Source organism: Pieris brassicae, chromosome 1 (genome assembly GCF_905147105.1).
Source record: "Pieris brassicae chromosome 1, ilPieBrab1.1, whole genome shotgun sequence".
In the NCBI taxonomy this organism is placed as follows: Eukaryota; Metazoa; Arthropoda; class Insecta; order Lepidoptera; family Pieridae; genus Pieris; species Pieris brassicae.
Genome location: NC_059665.1, coordinates 6663086 through 6680877, shown reverse-complemented (window position 1 = coordinate 6680877; position 17792 = coordinate 6663086). Strand labels below are relative to the sequence as shown.

Below are 17792 nucleotides of genomic sequence, written 5' to 3'. Positions count from 1 at the left end.
TCATAGACATGAATACAAATAATACAATTATTTCATTTTACCTTATTACTACTAAGATTATTACAGAATTTCATTAATTGTAATAGAATGATTACTATAATTATTATCGTTATTATATATTTTTGGTAATTTTTTTACAACGCCGATAAAGAATTTTCTCTTCAAAAAGTGTGGATTATCAATAAACTGTTTAGTTAAAATTAAATAATGATCCAGAAGCGCTACAACTCTAAATAGGTCTTGGCCTGAGATTGCATACAAAGATACAGTCTTTGATATATTTTTAATAGGCATGTAGGTGACCAGGCCTCTGTCTGACACATTGAGACATGCCGGTAGCCTCACGACGTTAGCCTTCACGGTTGGAGCAAGTGCTTATTGAGTACATAGAAAGTATGATGCACAGCCTAATTTCGAACGGGATAAACACCTACATTGATAAAGACTGCACGATAAACTCACTAGGCCAAAACTGTAACTGAATATAAATCGTACAGTGATATCATATTAAATTTTTTTTTAGCCGGTGTTACCTTATATAAACTGCTAAATAATGATATACAGTGCAGTGACCTCTTCCAGGATATTAAAATTGTCATATCTTACTCATTCCCTAGGTATAAAATCAGCAATATTTTCCAAACTCTTTCTACAAAAACTAACCTAGGAGTCCAAGCATTCTCTCACTTTCGAATTCTTCGCGATTTTAAAGGATTGAACAGTGCTTATCCGGAGCTGGATGTATTCGGTAGTGGGCTGATCGGTTTTAGAGAAAGCATTGTTATCGCCTATCTCGAATCTAATTCGCTGTTTTGCTGATGTTTTTTTTATTACTATTTTTTTTCTACTTTACCAAAAAAAATCTCCGTTTCATCTTTGTTTTAGTTGTATTTTTTAAGTTTTAATTTTTTTTGAAACACTTCTGTTTACTTCAATTGTCATACATTTTAGATGGAAGATTTGGTAAAATATGCTGTAGATTTAGTACTACATATGTATGATGTGGTAAACTTTAATAAATAAATATAATTTATATTACTAGGACGTCATATCTTCAATAATCCGCTATGGGTTTATTGATAAATAAGTTTTGTTCTTTTTGACGTTTTAGAAAACAGTAAAGCCTTTCAGGCGTGGTGGAAATAATTAGTTAAAGCTTCACGTGTCTTAGTCCTAGGCATTAGATTGCATAATCGCAGCGGTATAATTAATAATATGTTTAATCTACTTAAATTAATTTGCATGTATTTGGTTAAACGTGATTATCCTTACATAATCATGGTAATTAATATAATTTTTATCATTGATAATCGCTACGTGAGTTGGCCCACGAGATACTGTGAAATAAATTGATAATAACGATTATGCATAATTGAATTAAACTCTATGCCCTTGTAATAAAAACCCGGTTAAGTATATTTCTCAATTGCAGTAATTGATTTATAAACCAAAGACATTCGCGTGTGTAAAGCGAATCAATTACATTGTGTTTTGGTTTAAAATTTTAAAATGGTTATTTAATTTATTAATAAGTTTTTATAATATAATTTCCATTTGTGTAAGTACCTAATAATAAATTTTCCTATAAGCAAATTGTATTAAACTGTGCTATTCATATACTATATTAGTTAAAATACGTTTTGGCTATAGTAAAAAATACAGTCACTGATTTATAGAAGGGTTATAACTGAGGATACGTATCCACTTGTATGCATAGTACACTATCTAATTAAAAGCCCAAGAGTTGGAAGTCCTGATTTCTCTTTACCAACAAAAGATAAGAAGATCTGATTTTTATGTAAAGTCGTTTCATAGGGTATCGTAAGACAGCCACATTTTAAACAGTGGGAGTATTTTCGCTATCAAGAGCGTAAGATAGACTGATAACATCCTTTACAAGTATCTAAGAAACCCAATGTTTACTAAGACTAACATTTCGTTGTTGGTTACGGTTACATCCACAAGTAAATAATTTTACCGATCCGTTAAACTATCCGTGAACGTAGCGTATCCGCTATTTGTCTTCAGTAGCTGTTATCATGTTCATAATGCAATTAAATTTTCTAGAGAATGGTGTTGTGTAATTTTAACTAATTAGATGAAAAATAGGATTTTTTGCCAAAAGTGGATATATTTTAATAGTGTATAATACCTCAAACTTGTTTTGTGATAACCGATGTAAGTTTGTTACCCCAATGTATCCTACATTTTGGCAAATTGCTTTAACTTAAAAAGTAATTTTTACAGACATCAAGATGCTTCGTTTTTTAATTGTGTGCCTGATGTGTCCAATTGCTTTGAGTCAAGACTTGGTCGCGTTGTTTGATCCTGAAGAAATAACAGTACTAATGAATGAGTACGACTATGTGGATTTTAATATTACAGGTATTACATACCGAGAGTTATTTAGTTATTTGATTGGTAGTTTTTATAGGTAGGGATGTCTACCGATTCAACTTTAATGACGTGGAATAAGTGATACCTGTATTTTATATTCCATAAAAAAAACATACATATTTTATATTACTTTTAATACAATGTAGTATATTAAGTAGAACGTTGAGTTATAAGGTATAGTGGAATTATCTTTAATAGGCACTCCATTAAAGATAACGGAGACAAGAAGCAAAAATTCTATATAATTTTGCTAAAAATTATAAAACTAAAAGTTCTTCCGTAAAAGTTTGCTAGCAATGATTATTATTACATTTGTGCTCGTCGTTTAATATTAACAGAAACTGTGATGAAAAATGACTCGGTGTACATTTTCAGCAACTCCATGGAGACCCAGTCGTTTTGGAAACCTTGCTGTGTTAATTATCTGCTATTATTATTGAAGTGAAACTTCTTTATCGGCGTTGGAAAAAAAATTAACGTCACATTTTTCGGTTACGCGTCACGTTTTTTTCCGTTACGCGCCATATTTTTCCTTTTCCGACCACGGTTGATTCGAAGAGATTCAAAGCAATTAATAACAAAAGTAAAGATAAAGATAACAATGATAGTAATAAATCTATTACAATTCATGAAATTCTGCAATGATCTTAGTAGTAATAAGGTAAAATGTAATAATTGTATTCATGTCTTTTATAATAAAAGCCTTTTGTTAAACTTTATCTAATTTAACTTTATATAACCAATTCCTGTAAAGTTGCATATAGTAGATCATTTTTCGAAAAATATGGTCGTAAAGAAGTTTCACTTCTTACGGGTACACTAACTAGTACACGCACACATTTTTATTTTCTTTATTCCTACATAATTATGTAATTACATTCGCGAATCCTTGGCGAACCCAAACGACATCTTCAATACAAAGAGTCCCCTCGTGAGTTGTGTACTGTAATATTGCAGGCATACTTGATTGAGAGGAAGTTAGATGGATCTGTCTAGCCCTGCGCGTTCTTAAGTTCTTATGTAATTTTCACACATGTGTATACTTCCTATAAACTATTTATATAAGTATCTAATTGTGCTTATATTATTATGATTTTTGAGAGTAAAAATAAAGTTGTACTTCTGAAATGTAATATACAAACAATAACTTTACATGTTATCTATAAACACATTTTCCAGGACAAATTTTCCAAGAGGACGATGATATTGTGGGTATATCCAGTCACACGCACCTGATGACAGTGGAGTGGAATTCTACTTATCGTCTAACGCAAGAAAATGTTGATAGCGGCTTTTTTCAAGGACGGTTTCGAATAAATGCTCATTTTCTTGGTATGTATTGTTCGATCATCCCTTGTAGAATAATAATTTGGGCCTCAAAGCAACAGCCGAAATAGCCAAAGGAATTGAATTATATGAATGGTTCATACAGTAAGAAAGTTTAGAGTTATTATTTTATTTTTTCAAGGAAGAGCAGACCTTTCATTGGAAGTAAGACGTGGTATCACCAGAATTCCTGTTAACGGAAGCTTGCCGGTGACAGTCCTTCGACCACAAAGACCTATCGATCAAGCTTTTACCATGAGCGTTGCTATTTTTGTAAGTAATTTTTTTATGAGTTGTTTGGTTAGTAAAGCCTTAGTCAATAAATCGTAATACCAACTATTGCTAGATTGAATAAATTTCAGTTTTTTAGTTTATTGGAGCAGGTCTCCAAATTCTTCTTCATTTAAAAATGCGATAACATAAACAAATTGTAAAATAATTTTCTATTTTATATAAGCCCTTTAAACAATTTACAATTTTGCTTCATTCCAGGTATCGCTAATATTTATAAACTTTGGGTGTGCCATGCACTGGCCAACTGTGTTGGAGGTCATAAAACGACCGCTCGGCCCTGCCATTGGCATGTGTGGACAATTTTTATTTATGCCTCTCGTAAGTAATATTTTTAAGTGCATTATACTTAATATTGAAAAGTTTACAGTCCACAGAGCATCGACATAAATAAGCTGGCTAAAATGTTTTATTATACTTTCTGCCCCGTTGCATTATACCACTGATTTCAGGTCTTAATTTTTTAAACATTTCGAATTAGAATTCATAATGATGCAATATTATTCACTGAGATTGTTCTTGACTGATTGACGTTGTTAAATTTTGCACTTTTTTTAATGTATGTGACATCACATAGTGTATACGATTCGACACTCCATGCAATAAAGTAAATATTGTATGGTAAAGAATTTTGTCACATTGTATTTTTTTCAGATATCATTCGGTCTCGGTTTTGTTCTATTTCCGGATATGCCCGCAATGCGTTTAGGTATGTTTTTCACCGGAGTATCGCCAGGGGGCGGTGCGTCAAATATTTGGACGTTCATTTTGGGCGGAAACCTTAATCTATCTCTGGCCATGACTTCTATATCAACGCTAGCTTCTTTTGGTGAGTAACTAAAATTAACTTAGGATTCTCGTGATTAAATATTAAGTTCCAGACATTTAGATAGTTTGAATTGGTATATCGTAATGATGCTTGCTGTTATATTATGTAAATCAAAAAGAGCGTACCAATTCTTAAAAAGCCGGCAACGCACTTGCTAGCCTTCTGACAATGTGAGAGGCCTCCTGGCTTGGTTTCTTACTTACGATTTCCTTACAGGTCTGATGCCTGCTTGGATATTTTCACTTGGCCAAGTGGTATTCAGTGATGCCAACATCGTCATACCATATGCACGTATAGCATATTTCGTTGTGGGTCTCATGGTACCCCTGGGGATTGGGCTTGCTATGCAGAAATTTACCCCACGAATTGCTGGCTTCATGGTCAAGATATTAAAGGGTTTCTCAACAACATTACTGCTATTTATCATCATTTTTGCGATCGTAACCAATTTGTACATTTTTGAATTGTTTACGTGGAACGTGAGTACTTATTTTAAATAAATTTAAAAATCTGTATTACAAAAAGCAACTAGTCTGGCCTTAAATACTGTTACATAAAACTTTTCTTGTTTTCAACTTTTTAATTATTTTGAATTTGGAACTCGTATATTATTTTAAAACCTTCTTTCGATTTTGCGCCACTTCACATAATTTTTAGTGTTCATTATTAAATTACAATATGGAATGATGTGTTAAAGAAAAGAGGATTGCAGTGATCGCCTTGCACAAAGTGTGTATGGAGCCGTCGGTCATATTCCAGACACTTCAAAAGCTTTGTATCCCGTCGCTGTATGTTCGTATATCGTACTATGAACAGATGCGTGCTGTTAGAACTACAAAGGCTGTTAATGCTGTTAAAGCTAGAATTTGTCGAAACCTCATTAGGAAGCAAAACATCTTATCGCGACCAATAAAGATTCCCGGTAGGACTCTGTCGCGTATTAAAGACTGCGTAGGAAAAAATATTAGTAAAACAAGACCTGAAGCTCGGTGCTTATCGTCGATATACAGGACATGCCCTGAATCAATCTTTACAATTAAAGAGAGTGGATCAATTCGCCTTCTATCGCGATACGCAGGTGAAAAACTCTTTACAAAAAAATTCACGATTGAAGAACACTGAGAAGAACAAGAACACAAGAACACAACAAGAAAAAAATATTAATGGCATGATAAAGTATACGCTCACGGTTCTAAAGAAGGTGCTCAAGTGGTCGGAAAGGTACAACAGGGTGCTGCGTCACAAAACTACATTTTTGTGAAAAAAGCAGTGAAAACTTCTGCCCAAGTGTAACAAGACACAGTCTTGGATCATGTTGTGAAACCTCTCAGCAATACACTTTTCTAAAAAATACCGTGGATTTTTCCGTGGTGCAGTCCACGGAAAGTCCACGGAAGTCTGGTCAGGAACTACCCAAGCCTGGCTTGAAACCAACGTTCCGGACTTATAAGAGCTGAAGACTGGCCCTTAAGACTTTAAATTATGGTCAGTTTTAGAGGACATGGCCTGCTCTAAAGAACACGGTGACATTGAGTCTCTTAAAAAATCTTTGGAACAATTGCAGTGGGGAAATTTCATTTGGATGCAGTGCGGAAATCCATAGATTCGTGACCAAATAGATTAAAAGGCCTGTATAAAAGCCAAAGCTGAGGCTAATACATATGTAGATATAAATTTTAATAATATTACATTACATCATTAAAAATACATTTTCATTTGTAACAGAACTTATGGCTGGACTAGCTATTTATTTCTGCATTTTTATCACTGCAAAAGAGGCAATAGTGTGGTTTAAAGTAGCCGGAAGATTTAATAAATGAGTTTGTAGCGTTGTATAAATAAATTTTTAATCTTATACTTCATACTAAGGCAATAAAGCAGGCACATATCTGATAATAATACTTCATAGTTTATTGACATATAAATCACCAAACTTTTATTGTGTTCTCACTCAAAACAATTATCGGAAGACAAACAGACGTCAATTAGGTAACCCAACTACTTATTTGTCGTACGTGCAGCGTATGCGTTACGTACGTTATAAGCATACATTTTTCAATTCTTTTCAATTTAATTTTACTAATATCTATCCTATTTAGGCTAATAAACAGTTATCGTTTAACATACAATAGTAATACTGTATTTTAGTTTATTCAATGTCAGTAGTGTCTTTAAAGTACTGGCTTATCCCGTCTTATATATTTTACAAATTACCTATTATTTTAGATAATAGTAGCTGGTATGGGCATACCATGGCTAGGATATCTGAGCGGATATGTTGTAGCTCGCTTACTCCGACAGCCTCATAAAGATGCTATAGCAATATCAATAGAAACAGGTGTCCAAAATATGGGAATCGCTGTTTTCCTGCTACGATACGCTTTACCTCAACCCGAGGCCGATCTTACGACTGGTATGGTATTTCTATAATTATTTTTATAAAATAGAGGGCAAACGGGCAGGAGGCTCACCTGATGTTAAGTGATACCGCCGCCCATGGACACTCTCAATGCCAGAGGGCTCGCGAGTACGTTGCCGGCCTTTATCACTATGACTTTTATAACCTTTCTTTATAAATCACATTTAATTGAACCAAATAAATTCTAACAGTAGACATTGTTCTAAATAGAGTTTAAAAAAGCTATAATCGTATCGGTTTTTGACAATATGTATTCGTGTATTACTGTTGTTTCAGTGTATATAGTATTTTTTTTTTATTAATAATACATATTTCTTGTGTTTTAGTTGTACCAGTGTCGGTGGCCATCATGACACCAATTCCAATGAGCGCTATCTTTATTTATCAAAGAATAAGGGGATGGTATGTATAAATTTTGCCGCCTAAATTATAAAAAGGATTACAGCGTCTTTGATAGTTGTATAAAAAACAACGTTAACTGTTAACAACTTATGCCTGTTGTTTGTAGTTACTTATGTACCTCACGTTATTATTCCGCTTGAAACTAACCGAACATTCTTCAATTTTGTTACAGTTTCCGAAATCGAGGCAAAAATAAAAATATTGAACCCTTAGAAGAACCTGCTATTCAAGAAATTGAATTCGAAAAGAACACAGTCGCTACGGAGACTAAACAAGTCGCCTAAATTGTATATTTATTGATTATATTTAAGATTCTTAAATTGTAAATATAGATATCTGTACATATGTGTAGGTCATTTACTTCTGAGTTGTTTAAGTTGTTTTTTTATAAGTATTCATATTATAATTAAAAGGGCAATTCAATCATAAAAGTTACGTTGTTCATCGAGCGGTTTTTTCATTTTGATGGAGAGAGTTTCTCGTCTCGAATGTACGATTACCGATAGAATATAAAAAAAGTTTTTTCGTCTTAACATTTAAACCTCTCGCTCTTCCACTTTAGCGAGAATTTCTTGCTACAATATTTAGAGTACGTAGGTGTACAATTAGTAACTTTTTGGTTGCAGTTCTACAAGCTATTTACATAGCATTGGAAGATTTTATTAAGGTATGAATAAAAAACTGTTCTACTTCAAAAATTAATATATTCATAATTAGTCTTGCTTTTATGAGGTAGATTACAGAAATAATAAAATTAATATTAACAAACTGTTAATATTTTAGACTCCGTGATCGATATAATAATCGATTTAACACCAATGCCAATCCAAACTAAGAAAACTAAAACCAAAAAGTTGGACATCGATTCAGCCATCGATGCATCCAATCGATAAAAGGTCTAGACAAAATTAGGACGATTTGGATTTGTTTGGGTATCTTGCTTTCAGCTTGCGCAAGCTTAATGAGAAAATATAATATCTAATATTAGGATTTCCTTAAAAATTAGTCCAAAGAATTGTACCAATGCAATTTAAGCACATCAACGATCGTTTTACTTTCTTTCTTGTAGATACTGACTTCTCATATTTTAAATTTTTGCACTAATTTATTTGGGATCAAATCCCTCAACACACAATTCTCTCGTTAATGCATTAAGAGCTGCATTTCTCGCATAACTGTTTCTATAATTTTCGTGTTCCGTGTTCCACAAACACAAAAAAGTTCAATAAATTTAATATTATCGGCAGCGCTAAATTTAAAGGATTTTTGTGTCATTTTTGTTGGACGTTTCCAATTTTGTTTCACTATCTGCGTCTTTAAGAGAAGTACATATTAATAACAGTAAACAACCTTTTTATTTAAAATTTAAACAGGCATTCCAATATTCTAAACTAAAACTTTTTCTTAACATGTGACAAGTGTTGCCTGCCAATTAACATGTTCAAATTCCAACAATGTTTGAAATAGTAATAATCACTAAACTAGTAATCACTAAACTCGATTTTTTTAAACATAAAATGGGGGCAAACTGGTAGGAGGCTCACCTGATGTTATGTGATACCGCCGCCCATGGACACTCTCAATGCCAGAGGGCTCGCGAGTGCGTTGCCGGCCTTTTAAGAATTTGTACGCTCTTTTCTTGAAGGACCCTAAGTCGAATTGGTTCGGAAATACTTCAGTGGGCAGCTGGTTCCACATAGCGGTGGTGCGCGGCAAAAATTGCCTTGAAAAACGCTCAGTCGTGGAACGGCAGACGTCGAGGTGATACGGGTGGAATTTTGGATTCTTCCTCGACGTCCGATGATGAAACTCAGCTGCAGGTATTAATCCGAACAACTCCTCTGAACACTCTCCATGGTAAATGCGGTAGAAGAAATGAAAATGAAACATCTCGCACTCAAAACGGTTCAAACCGATTTGTACGATACTCGCATGAACATAAAAAAATGTCATACGAGATCGTGTTTATACTAGACGAGTTTCTTGTAAGAATCTTCTTACTAAAATGTGTAAACAGACGCAGGAAATTATCGCCTAGCGATAAATCACTGGCGATTCTCGTATGCCATAATTGTAGGCGAGAATTTAGTTCTTGCCTGTATGCAAACATTTTTATACGATAATGCTATGGCGATTATTGCTGGCGATAGTCGTTTACGATTTCTAGAGAAACTCTCTCCATCTAAATGGGCTTTTAGTCTCTCACACAAACTTACTTACACATGACATAAAAAAAGTAAATATATTTAACTAATTATTTTGCGTTCACCGACGTTTTTACGTTGAGAGGTAGAATATCTCTGCAGGCTGAAGATGTATGTTTCACTATCCGTTTTTTAGCTAAACCTTTTTTTTAATTATACACTACAAAATAATATTAATATTAGAATTTACTTTTATTTTTTTTCTAACTAGAGTGACCCACACTATTGTACATACTTTTTACACACTTATAAATATCTTTGTTTATGTTTATGACAATGTCAATTCAAGACAGGACAAACCAGAAAAACATCACAACAATAGTCCGCCATAAAAATGAATAAATATGGATACAACCATGATTAAATAAGCAAAATGTAATCCCAAAATCTGAAACTGCAGTATAACTCTTTGATCAGCTAGCAAAATGGGTAAACCAAAATATGACTCACCGACCACTAACTTTCCATACAAAATCCCCAAACGACTGAACATATTGAGTGTGCCAAGAAAGTATATAATTGATACCGGAGAGGGAATGCCAGCAATCAATCCTAGAGGTATTCGGAAGTCGGCCTTAGGTGCACAAGCCACTGATAGAGTTACCGATGTTGCTTGGCCATACATACGGTAAGTTCTATTATATGTATATCACGAATACCAATAAAAAAGCGTAAATATTATTTAAGCCCAGAAACCCCTTCTATCATTGGAAGTGTCCATGGGCGGCGATATCAGTTAATTTCAGGTGCGTAATGCCCATTTGCTCCCAAAAATAATTCTTATATATATACAAGATCTAATAATTTATTAAGTTAATTTTGATTTGACATAGTAAATTCTAACAATATGATGCCAATATGGCAAAATTTAATAATTTACCGTGCATTTTGTATAACCTATTGAAATACTTTCAGACGTTTTCTCATCTTAAAGCGACTATATAAAAATCGCTTTAGTCAAGAGCGAACTGACCGAATAGATCGCATGATAGAAGCAGCTAATGCCACCTGTTATTCAAAACTCGCAAACTGCGTGCTGGACCTCAAAAAGCAGGATTCCAAAGAAGTTAAGAAGAAACGTGGGTGGACGGAAAGCGAATGGAAAAAACATATGGAATATATTAGTCAAATTGCTGGCCCCAGGAAGGACTACAGACCGCCACCCATAAAGGTAATTATATTGGGACACTTGGTAATGCAATGCTAACTAATTTTAGCGGCCTTTTTTACCTAGGAAGTAGGTTGTCTAAGGTATAAAAGTATTTAAGTAATTAAATATTAATACATGGCCAACTAGATGACTATATATTTTTTAAACGCACAACTCTGAATTTTCTTATTTCTTTCCGATGGCTGTATATAGTTAACTGTCTGAAGTTAATGATGGTATATTACAATGACATAAAATAATATATTATCCTTCGGGTAATTACTTGTTACTTACAGAGAGGACACGGGAAGCCAATAGCGGCGTTATTGCCTCGACTCAACCAAATATCTCGATTACCGGATTTCAAGGTGTACAGAAGACTATCCCAAGAAGCCTGGTACAGAGATCCCGTTAAGGTAATTTTCAAACATTTTGACAAAGCATATAGAAATTTCGCTCGAAATCTAATTTCTTAATTTTTATCTTGTTACTAGGTTCCACCTAACGCACTCAAGTATATAATATCAGACCGCGTCAAGAAGCTAGCAGCTCCAAGAGTTATCCCGCAGCCCGGTGCATTTGATTGATTCAATTTCCCTCAAATCAATGACTGCCCTACACTTCCTACAAATATTTAAAAAACTTTAATAAACCCAATGTTTTCTCAGTAATTGCAGTAAATACTCAAATCACATGATATGTTTTATTTTACTATCTGTTACGAAATTTATCCAGTATGCAAGATTATTCTGTAATATTTTGTGGGTAAATAAAATAAAATATTAAGCTATTAAATGGAGAAAGAATAAGAAAAATAAACAAATCAATTTAATTAATTTTATTTACACTGGTAACAAATATTGATATAATACTGTAACTACAAAACCACAGATCATAAATACAAATAAAATAAATTATACTTAATCTAAAGAGTTGCACTTTACTTGAGTTTAAAATGATTCAATATTTTTACTATTATTATAACTATTTAATTCATTATAATGTTTAAGGTCAATTATCCCAAGTTTCCGTTTACCAACGTATGTAGCTCAGACTCGTTAATAGCACTTTGAAACCTGGATTATAATGACATCTATTTAATTGAACAAAGTTAATATATAAAAACGGCATTTACCACCGGATCGATAGTAGATTTTGTCATAATGTTAAGTAACAACAAAACACACGTATTATTACGGAAGTGAATGTGACATTTAACCAATTGTAAATTGTCAAGTTTTTACTGGTAAAGGCATCTAAAGATCTAAAATTGTTTATGGTTTACGGTAGAGGGATGTGTGTGTGTTAAGTGTTTATATTAGGCAATGAATAACAGCGTTAGTGAAGGCTTTGGTGGTAGATTGACCGCCGAGGTCTTTGGTTCGCACTTTGCCATCAGTTAGCACCCTGAAAATAAACATATAAATAAAATATAGTAATAATAATCCAGCACTACAATCCCTTGAGCAAAGTGGCCATAGAATTATGTATATATATATATATATATATAAATAACCAAAAAATAACTATATTTTCTACGCAAGTACGACCCGCAGTACCAAATAAACGTTTCTTGTATTAAATTTCATGTTTGATCCGATTTGAATGAATTTTTGTTTGAAGTGTATGGACTGGAATATTACTGAATAAGAAATATTTTTCTAACTTCTATCCTATTCCAAATTCTTCTAGAAAATTCAAACATATCCGAGTTAATTGTTAAAATTATACTGACTTGTTAATGGCACCCTTGATCATTTTGGAGTAGGAGTGAAGATTGACGTGTGTTAAGAGATTAGCTGAACACAGCAACATTGCCGTTGGATTTGCGATATTCTTGCCCACTGCACCGGAGAATATGTGCCGAGCACCCTGTAAAAAATAAATGTTTAATTACTCAAAGAACTTAGGCCTAAAAAAATATCCACCATATTAATGTATTATTACAGATACCGGCAAACTTCTTGAGCATTAAACAAGGGAGTGGGGGCAAGTTTACGCATCGTACACAGCGCGGGACACAAACATCACCTGATTTACCAATCACGCGATCGACACGTCACTCCCTTTTGACATGAAAACATTCGCAAAAACAGAGAGGAAAAGTCGTTTGCTTTAAAATTATAATTACAAAAATTCATTGACTCTCATTCCTTCGTTCACTCATAATTTACCTGTTCAAAGACAGCACACTCGGCGCTGTAAGAAGCTCCGGCGACAACACCAGCGCCCCCTACAAGCCCACTGGCGAGGTTATCTACGATGTTGCCATACAAATTCGGTGTTAGCATCACATCAAACTGGTTGGGGTTGGATACCATTTGCATGGTGCAGTTGTCGACAATCATCTTTTCGAATTGGATGCGGGGGTACAGTTTTGCTATCTGAAAATTGTATTAGAATAATAGTTACATAAGATGAGAAATATCAACTGTTTACTATAAGAGTTAGCGGTTACTATTGGCCTCAACATACACACGTAAGAAGTGAAACTTCTTTATGACTTTTCGAAAAATGATCTACTATATGCAAATTCACAGAAATTGGTTAAATAAAGTTAAATGAGATTAATTTTCACAAAGAGCTTTTATTATCATAGACATGAATACAAATAATACAATTATTTCACTTTACCTTATTGCCACTAAGATTATTACAGAATTTCATTAATTGTAATATAATTATTACTATCATTGTTATCGTTATTATATATTTTTGTTATAAAAGACTTGAAAAAAGACCGAAAAATGTGATAGTAAATATTTTTCTCTTAAACTGTAGAGAATAACTGTATTCAATAAAAATGCATTTAAAATCATCCGAAGCTCAGTGGCAAAATATAAGACATTCGTTTACTTGCCACTTACAAAATACATTTACTAGTAACCATGATTTTCGTTATTATAAAGTCATCCAATACCTCCTCGCAGCTTCGCAAAAACAGTCCATCGCCCAGTTTCATGATGTTGGCTTTGTGTACGGCGGTGACCTTCTTACGTCCCATCTTCACCGCGTAGTCAAACGCGAACTTGGCTATACGCTCCGATTTAGCCGCAGTTATGATTTTCAGACATTCGACCACGCCTGTAACGATTTCATGGAAGCTTTTTTTGCGTCTCATACGGTACAACTTAAGACTGGTGTTGCCAAGTTTCAATTACTTAATCTGTTTAGTATAAAAACGACTGCGACTCTCATCACTGAGGGCTAAGGTTCGAGCCCCGGCTATCGAATGGACTATCTTTCTATTATTAATGAATTTGAGAAAACTGGCTTGCCTTAGACCCAAAAATTCGACCGCGTGTGTCAGGCACAGGAGGCTCATCACCTACTACTTGCCTATTAGATCATAGAAGATATACAGAAAAGGTATCAGCTCAGCTCAGCAATGACAATGTTTGATACTTAATTTTATATATATATATATAGATGACCGGACTTTGTACTTAATAATGATGAATCAGAATAATGTTTAGTGATACACAACTTGTAATGTTATTTCTTTATGTAAGTAATATTGAATGTATATAAACAATATGATCTACTTTGCTTCTATCTTTTCCTAATCTAACCTTAAAATAATGGCAAATATAACCAATTAAACGAAATTTTGATCTTACCAGGGACAGATTCATGCTCCAGAGCTGAATATTCTCCCTCGGTCTGCTCTCTGATGATGATGCAGTCGACATCTTTGTGCCTGCAGTTAACATTAGGCAGGGACTTAACATGTACTACGTTAGCATACAGGTCCAATGCATTACGTAGTTTCATGTTTAGGGTCTGTAATTCTCCTGTATGGGAGAAGTCCGGGGTTGCCAGGATTCCCTGAAAAAAACATTAAGATGGTAACTTTATCGAAATGTAGGTTGCTTGTCGGTATTGCGTTAAAAGACAAAGGTCCAATACTAATATATTTCTTATTTGTATTCACAATATTACTTTGCGATTACAGTTACTATTTAAAACGTACCAATGCACTGAGCAAAGGCTTTGTACCCCACATATTTTATACTCAAGCTAGTAATTACATTATTACCTTAATACAAATTTTGTTATTAGCAATGGAGTTGACGACATCTTCAAGAGGAGCACTCAATGTTGGGTTCACTTCAGAGAAGAAGAAAGATTCGAAGTCCACGGGGATGTTTGCAGCCTATCAAAACACAGAATAGCAAAATATATTCTATCATAGAAATGATGTAAGAAAAAACTACAGCTACAAATAACTTTAAAAAAAGGCAATGAAATAAATATATAACTAGGTATTCATGAAAAATATGAAGGTCGAATACCATTACGAATATGGTAGAAATAGATTTAAGAAAAGGCTCTTTGGAGACTGTTAGTTTTATTTAAGTCTGTAAAATTTACCTTAAAAACTTCTTGAACAGAGTATACCAGCTCAGGACCCACACCATCACCAGGGATGAGCGTACATTTTATGTGACCTTCCTTGCTTGCTTGCTGTATTGTTTAATAATATAATTATAATTAGTTATAATATCATGCAGTGATATTAAATACAATAGTGATATTAAATATTTTCATTCACCATTTTTTACATGTTACAATGTTATTAATCTTGAGCATTTAATCAAGCCCTGCTTTGACTCTTAAACCTCATATACATTTTCTATGTTATAAATTAATTTATCTTAAGACTATACAGTTTATAGTTACTACCAATATTGCAATCCTTTACACCTCACAGCAGTATTTGTCCATAGATGTTTCATATTTATTAAATGCATGTGGCTAATAGAATAGTTACTCACCAATTCCAGTGGGATTAAATTGTTCTAATCGCAGATTTCCTATTAAATAAATGCATAGACATATTTGTATACATTGTTAAGTGTTACAATGCATTTGGACAACACAAAGGCATCGCACATAAACCGGGAATCATGCCATGTATATACATAACATAATATTCTATTTACTTCACATTTATTATTTGACAAAACTTATTTGCTAGAAAACATATATAACTTTTTGACTAAAGCCAATTGGTAACCTTGTTTTTCTGACTCTATGTAAAATTAATGCCATATAAGTTCTAATATGTAGCTTATACCCCAAAAATGTGTTATTATTTTTTAACAACCTGGCTTCCTAGAAGTGTGTGTATTACACAAAATTTTAAATGTCCACTAAAGCAGAAATAATGGCAATAGAGATGTATATAAAACAACTGTTTGTAACTAGAACACTGTGAATTTTATGAATTATCATGATCTATACATATTTAACAAAATAGTGAAGTAAATAAATAATAATTAATACCAGTTTTATCTTTTTATTCATGCAATGGAACCATTCCATTCGCAATGATTTCAATATCATATGCCAATAGTGTGTGTCACAATCAATATTTCTTCTTTAATAAAATAAAAAGATTCTAAATCTAAAATTTTGAATTGAATAGAATGGGGTGGTATACACCAATTTTTAAATACCATGCAACAATAACAACAAATCTTACAGTGAGACCTGATGCCAAGGGAGCCTGGTAAAATCTTTAAAAATCATATATATGTTCACTAAAAAAATATCTTAAGATCTATATCGCCAATTTACTACTTAAGAAATTATAACATTGACATCTCTCAAAAAATTTTGAAAATTAAATATTTTCTATACTGACATAGTTATAATTAAGCAGTGGCTTTTATTTTTAATGAATGATTTTTGACATGTTGGTTGTATTAGGAATTTCGTACCACTGCTTAATTATTCTATAGATTTTACGAAGATTAGTGGGTAAGTTAGTTTTCTCACCAAGGTGCTGATAGATTGAGGTGCGAAACATACGTTTTTGTCAGGATTTACCGCAGTAGTGTGAAGGCCCTTTGAAACATGTTGAGAACCCTGAAACCAGTCAATATAATTAGTGCATGATATCCTACACGACAATGTAAATGTATACGTCTATAATCACGTGAGATCTGGGAAGTAGTGAAGTGACAATAATACTACAGTACAAATACGCAATTATAATGTAATCAAGCCAAATCACTACAGGTGTATTTTTTAAGTATACAGTTGTTTAAAGTCAAAAGTAAATTAAACAACCTAGTAAATAATAATTGGATAATGTTTTTATGAAACAGCTGTAGAATTATAAAGAAAAAAAGGTTTACAATTAAATCGTCAGTACAAACCTGTATTAAAGTACGAAACACATTCCTAGTTATAAGAGACATAATTTAAATAGCAGAACTTAATTCAGGAATAGATTTAGTTTAACGAAAATTTATTTTAGGACCTCCTTTGCTGACAAAAACGTAACCCCGGCGAATTCCAGTTTACGTAACTTGACAATTGATAAATTTTTATTTTTTTTATTAATGTATTACATGATCGTGGATACAAGTCATTCAGTCGGAATTATAATACGTACAAATTTGACTTAGCTACTGTTTCATGACTATTGTAATAAAACAACTAATAATACTATTAATAATAATAATTTTTGTCTAGTATTACCAAGTGAGCATCATTGATTTCCCTCAAGTTTTACAAGTCTCCCAATAATCATTATTAAAAAATAAACCTTTTTAAAATTGCAATATACATAGTTTTAGAGTAAAAAAGTACTCAATAGTGTGTTGTTGTTTTTCTGTGTGGGAGCTATGTCTCTACAACAAATTTTAGCTCAATATAAAAACACACAAATACAAAAGATAATTAAAGTTAATAGAAACAATAACTATGAAATGCTGTAACACTTCTGGTATAGTTCTTCCGCAATCATGGCAAATAGGGAAA

At 33.0% G+C, this 17792-nt stretch overlaps 3 protein-coding genes across 5 annotated transcripts; 2 read left to right on the top strand and 1 right to left on the bottom strand.

Moving 5' to 3' along the window:
• The first annotated feature begins 1461 nt into the window (after nucleotides 1–1461).
• On the top strand, nucleotides 1462–8068 carry LOC123709067 (solute carrier family 10 member 6). 2 transcript variants are annotated; one of them, XM_045660169.1, is made up of 10 exons: nucleotides 1462–1558; nucleotides 2248–2385; nucleotides 3577–3729; nucleotides 3866–3996; nucleotides 4216–4335; nucleotides 4669–4843; nucleotides 5060–5322; nucleotides 7070–7256; nucleotides 7589–7664; nucleotides 7837–8068. In XM_045660169.1, the coding sequence occupies exons 2-10, from the start codon at nucleotides 2256–2258 to the stop codon at nucleotides 7946–7948; spliced, it is 1347 nt and encodes a 448-aa protein (XP_045516125.1). In that variant the 5' UTR covers nucleotides 1462–1558; nucleotides 2248–2255; the 3' UTR covers nucleotides 7949–8068. The 2 variants fall into 2 exon arrangements, with proteins under 2 accessions (XP_045516125.1, XP_045516134.1); XM_045660178.1 differs by lacking the exon at nucleotides 1462–1558 and adding an exon at nucleotides 2076–2178.
• Nucleotides 8069–10151: 2083 nt separating this feature from the next.
• LOC123710608 lies at nucleotides 10152–11712 on the top strand. Its single transcript, XM_045662629.1, has 4 exons — nucleotides 10152–10496; nucleotides 10784–11039; nucleotides 11315–11434; nucleotides 11513–11712. The coding sequence occupies exons 1-4, from the start codon at nucleotides 10294–10296 to the stop codon at nucleotides 11603–11605; spliced, it is 672 nt and encodes a 223-aa protein (XP_045518585.1). The 5' UTR covers nucleotides 10152–10293; the 3' UTR covers nucleotides 11606–11712.
• A 129-nt stretch (nucleotides 11713–11841) lies between these two features.
• LOC123711532 (isocitrate dehydrogenase [NAD] subunit beta, mitochondrial) lies at nucleotides 11842–17348 on the bottom strand. Of its 2 annotated transcripts, none has more exons than XM_045664128.1 (9): nucleotides 17186–17348; nucleotides 16803–16892; nucleotides 15393–15485; nucleotides 15058–15174; nucleotides 14639–14846; nucleotides 13939–14102; nucleotides 13193–13402; nucleotides 12754–12890; nucleotides 11842–12425 (listed from the first exon to the last, which is right to left on the bottom strand). In XM_045664128.1, exons 1-9 carry the CDS (start codon nucleotides 17225–17227, stop codon nucleotides 12332–12334), a joined length of 1155 nt encoding a protein of 384 aa, XP_045520084.1. In that variant the 5' UTR covers nucleotides 17228–17348; the 3' UTR covers nucleotides 11842–12331. The 2 variants fall into 2 exon arrangements, with proteins under 2 accessions (XP_045520084.1, XP_045520085.1); XM_045664129.1 differs by having other exon boundaries at nucleotides 16836–16892.
• Between the last annotated feature and the right edge of the window lie 444 nt (nucleotides 17349–17792).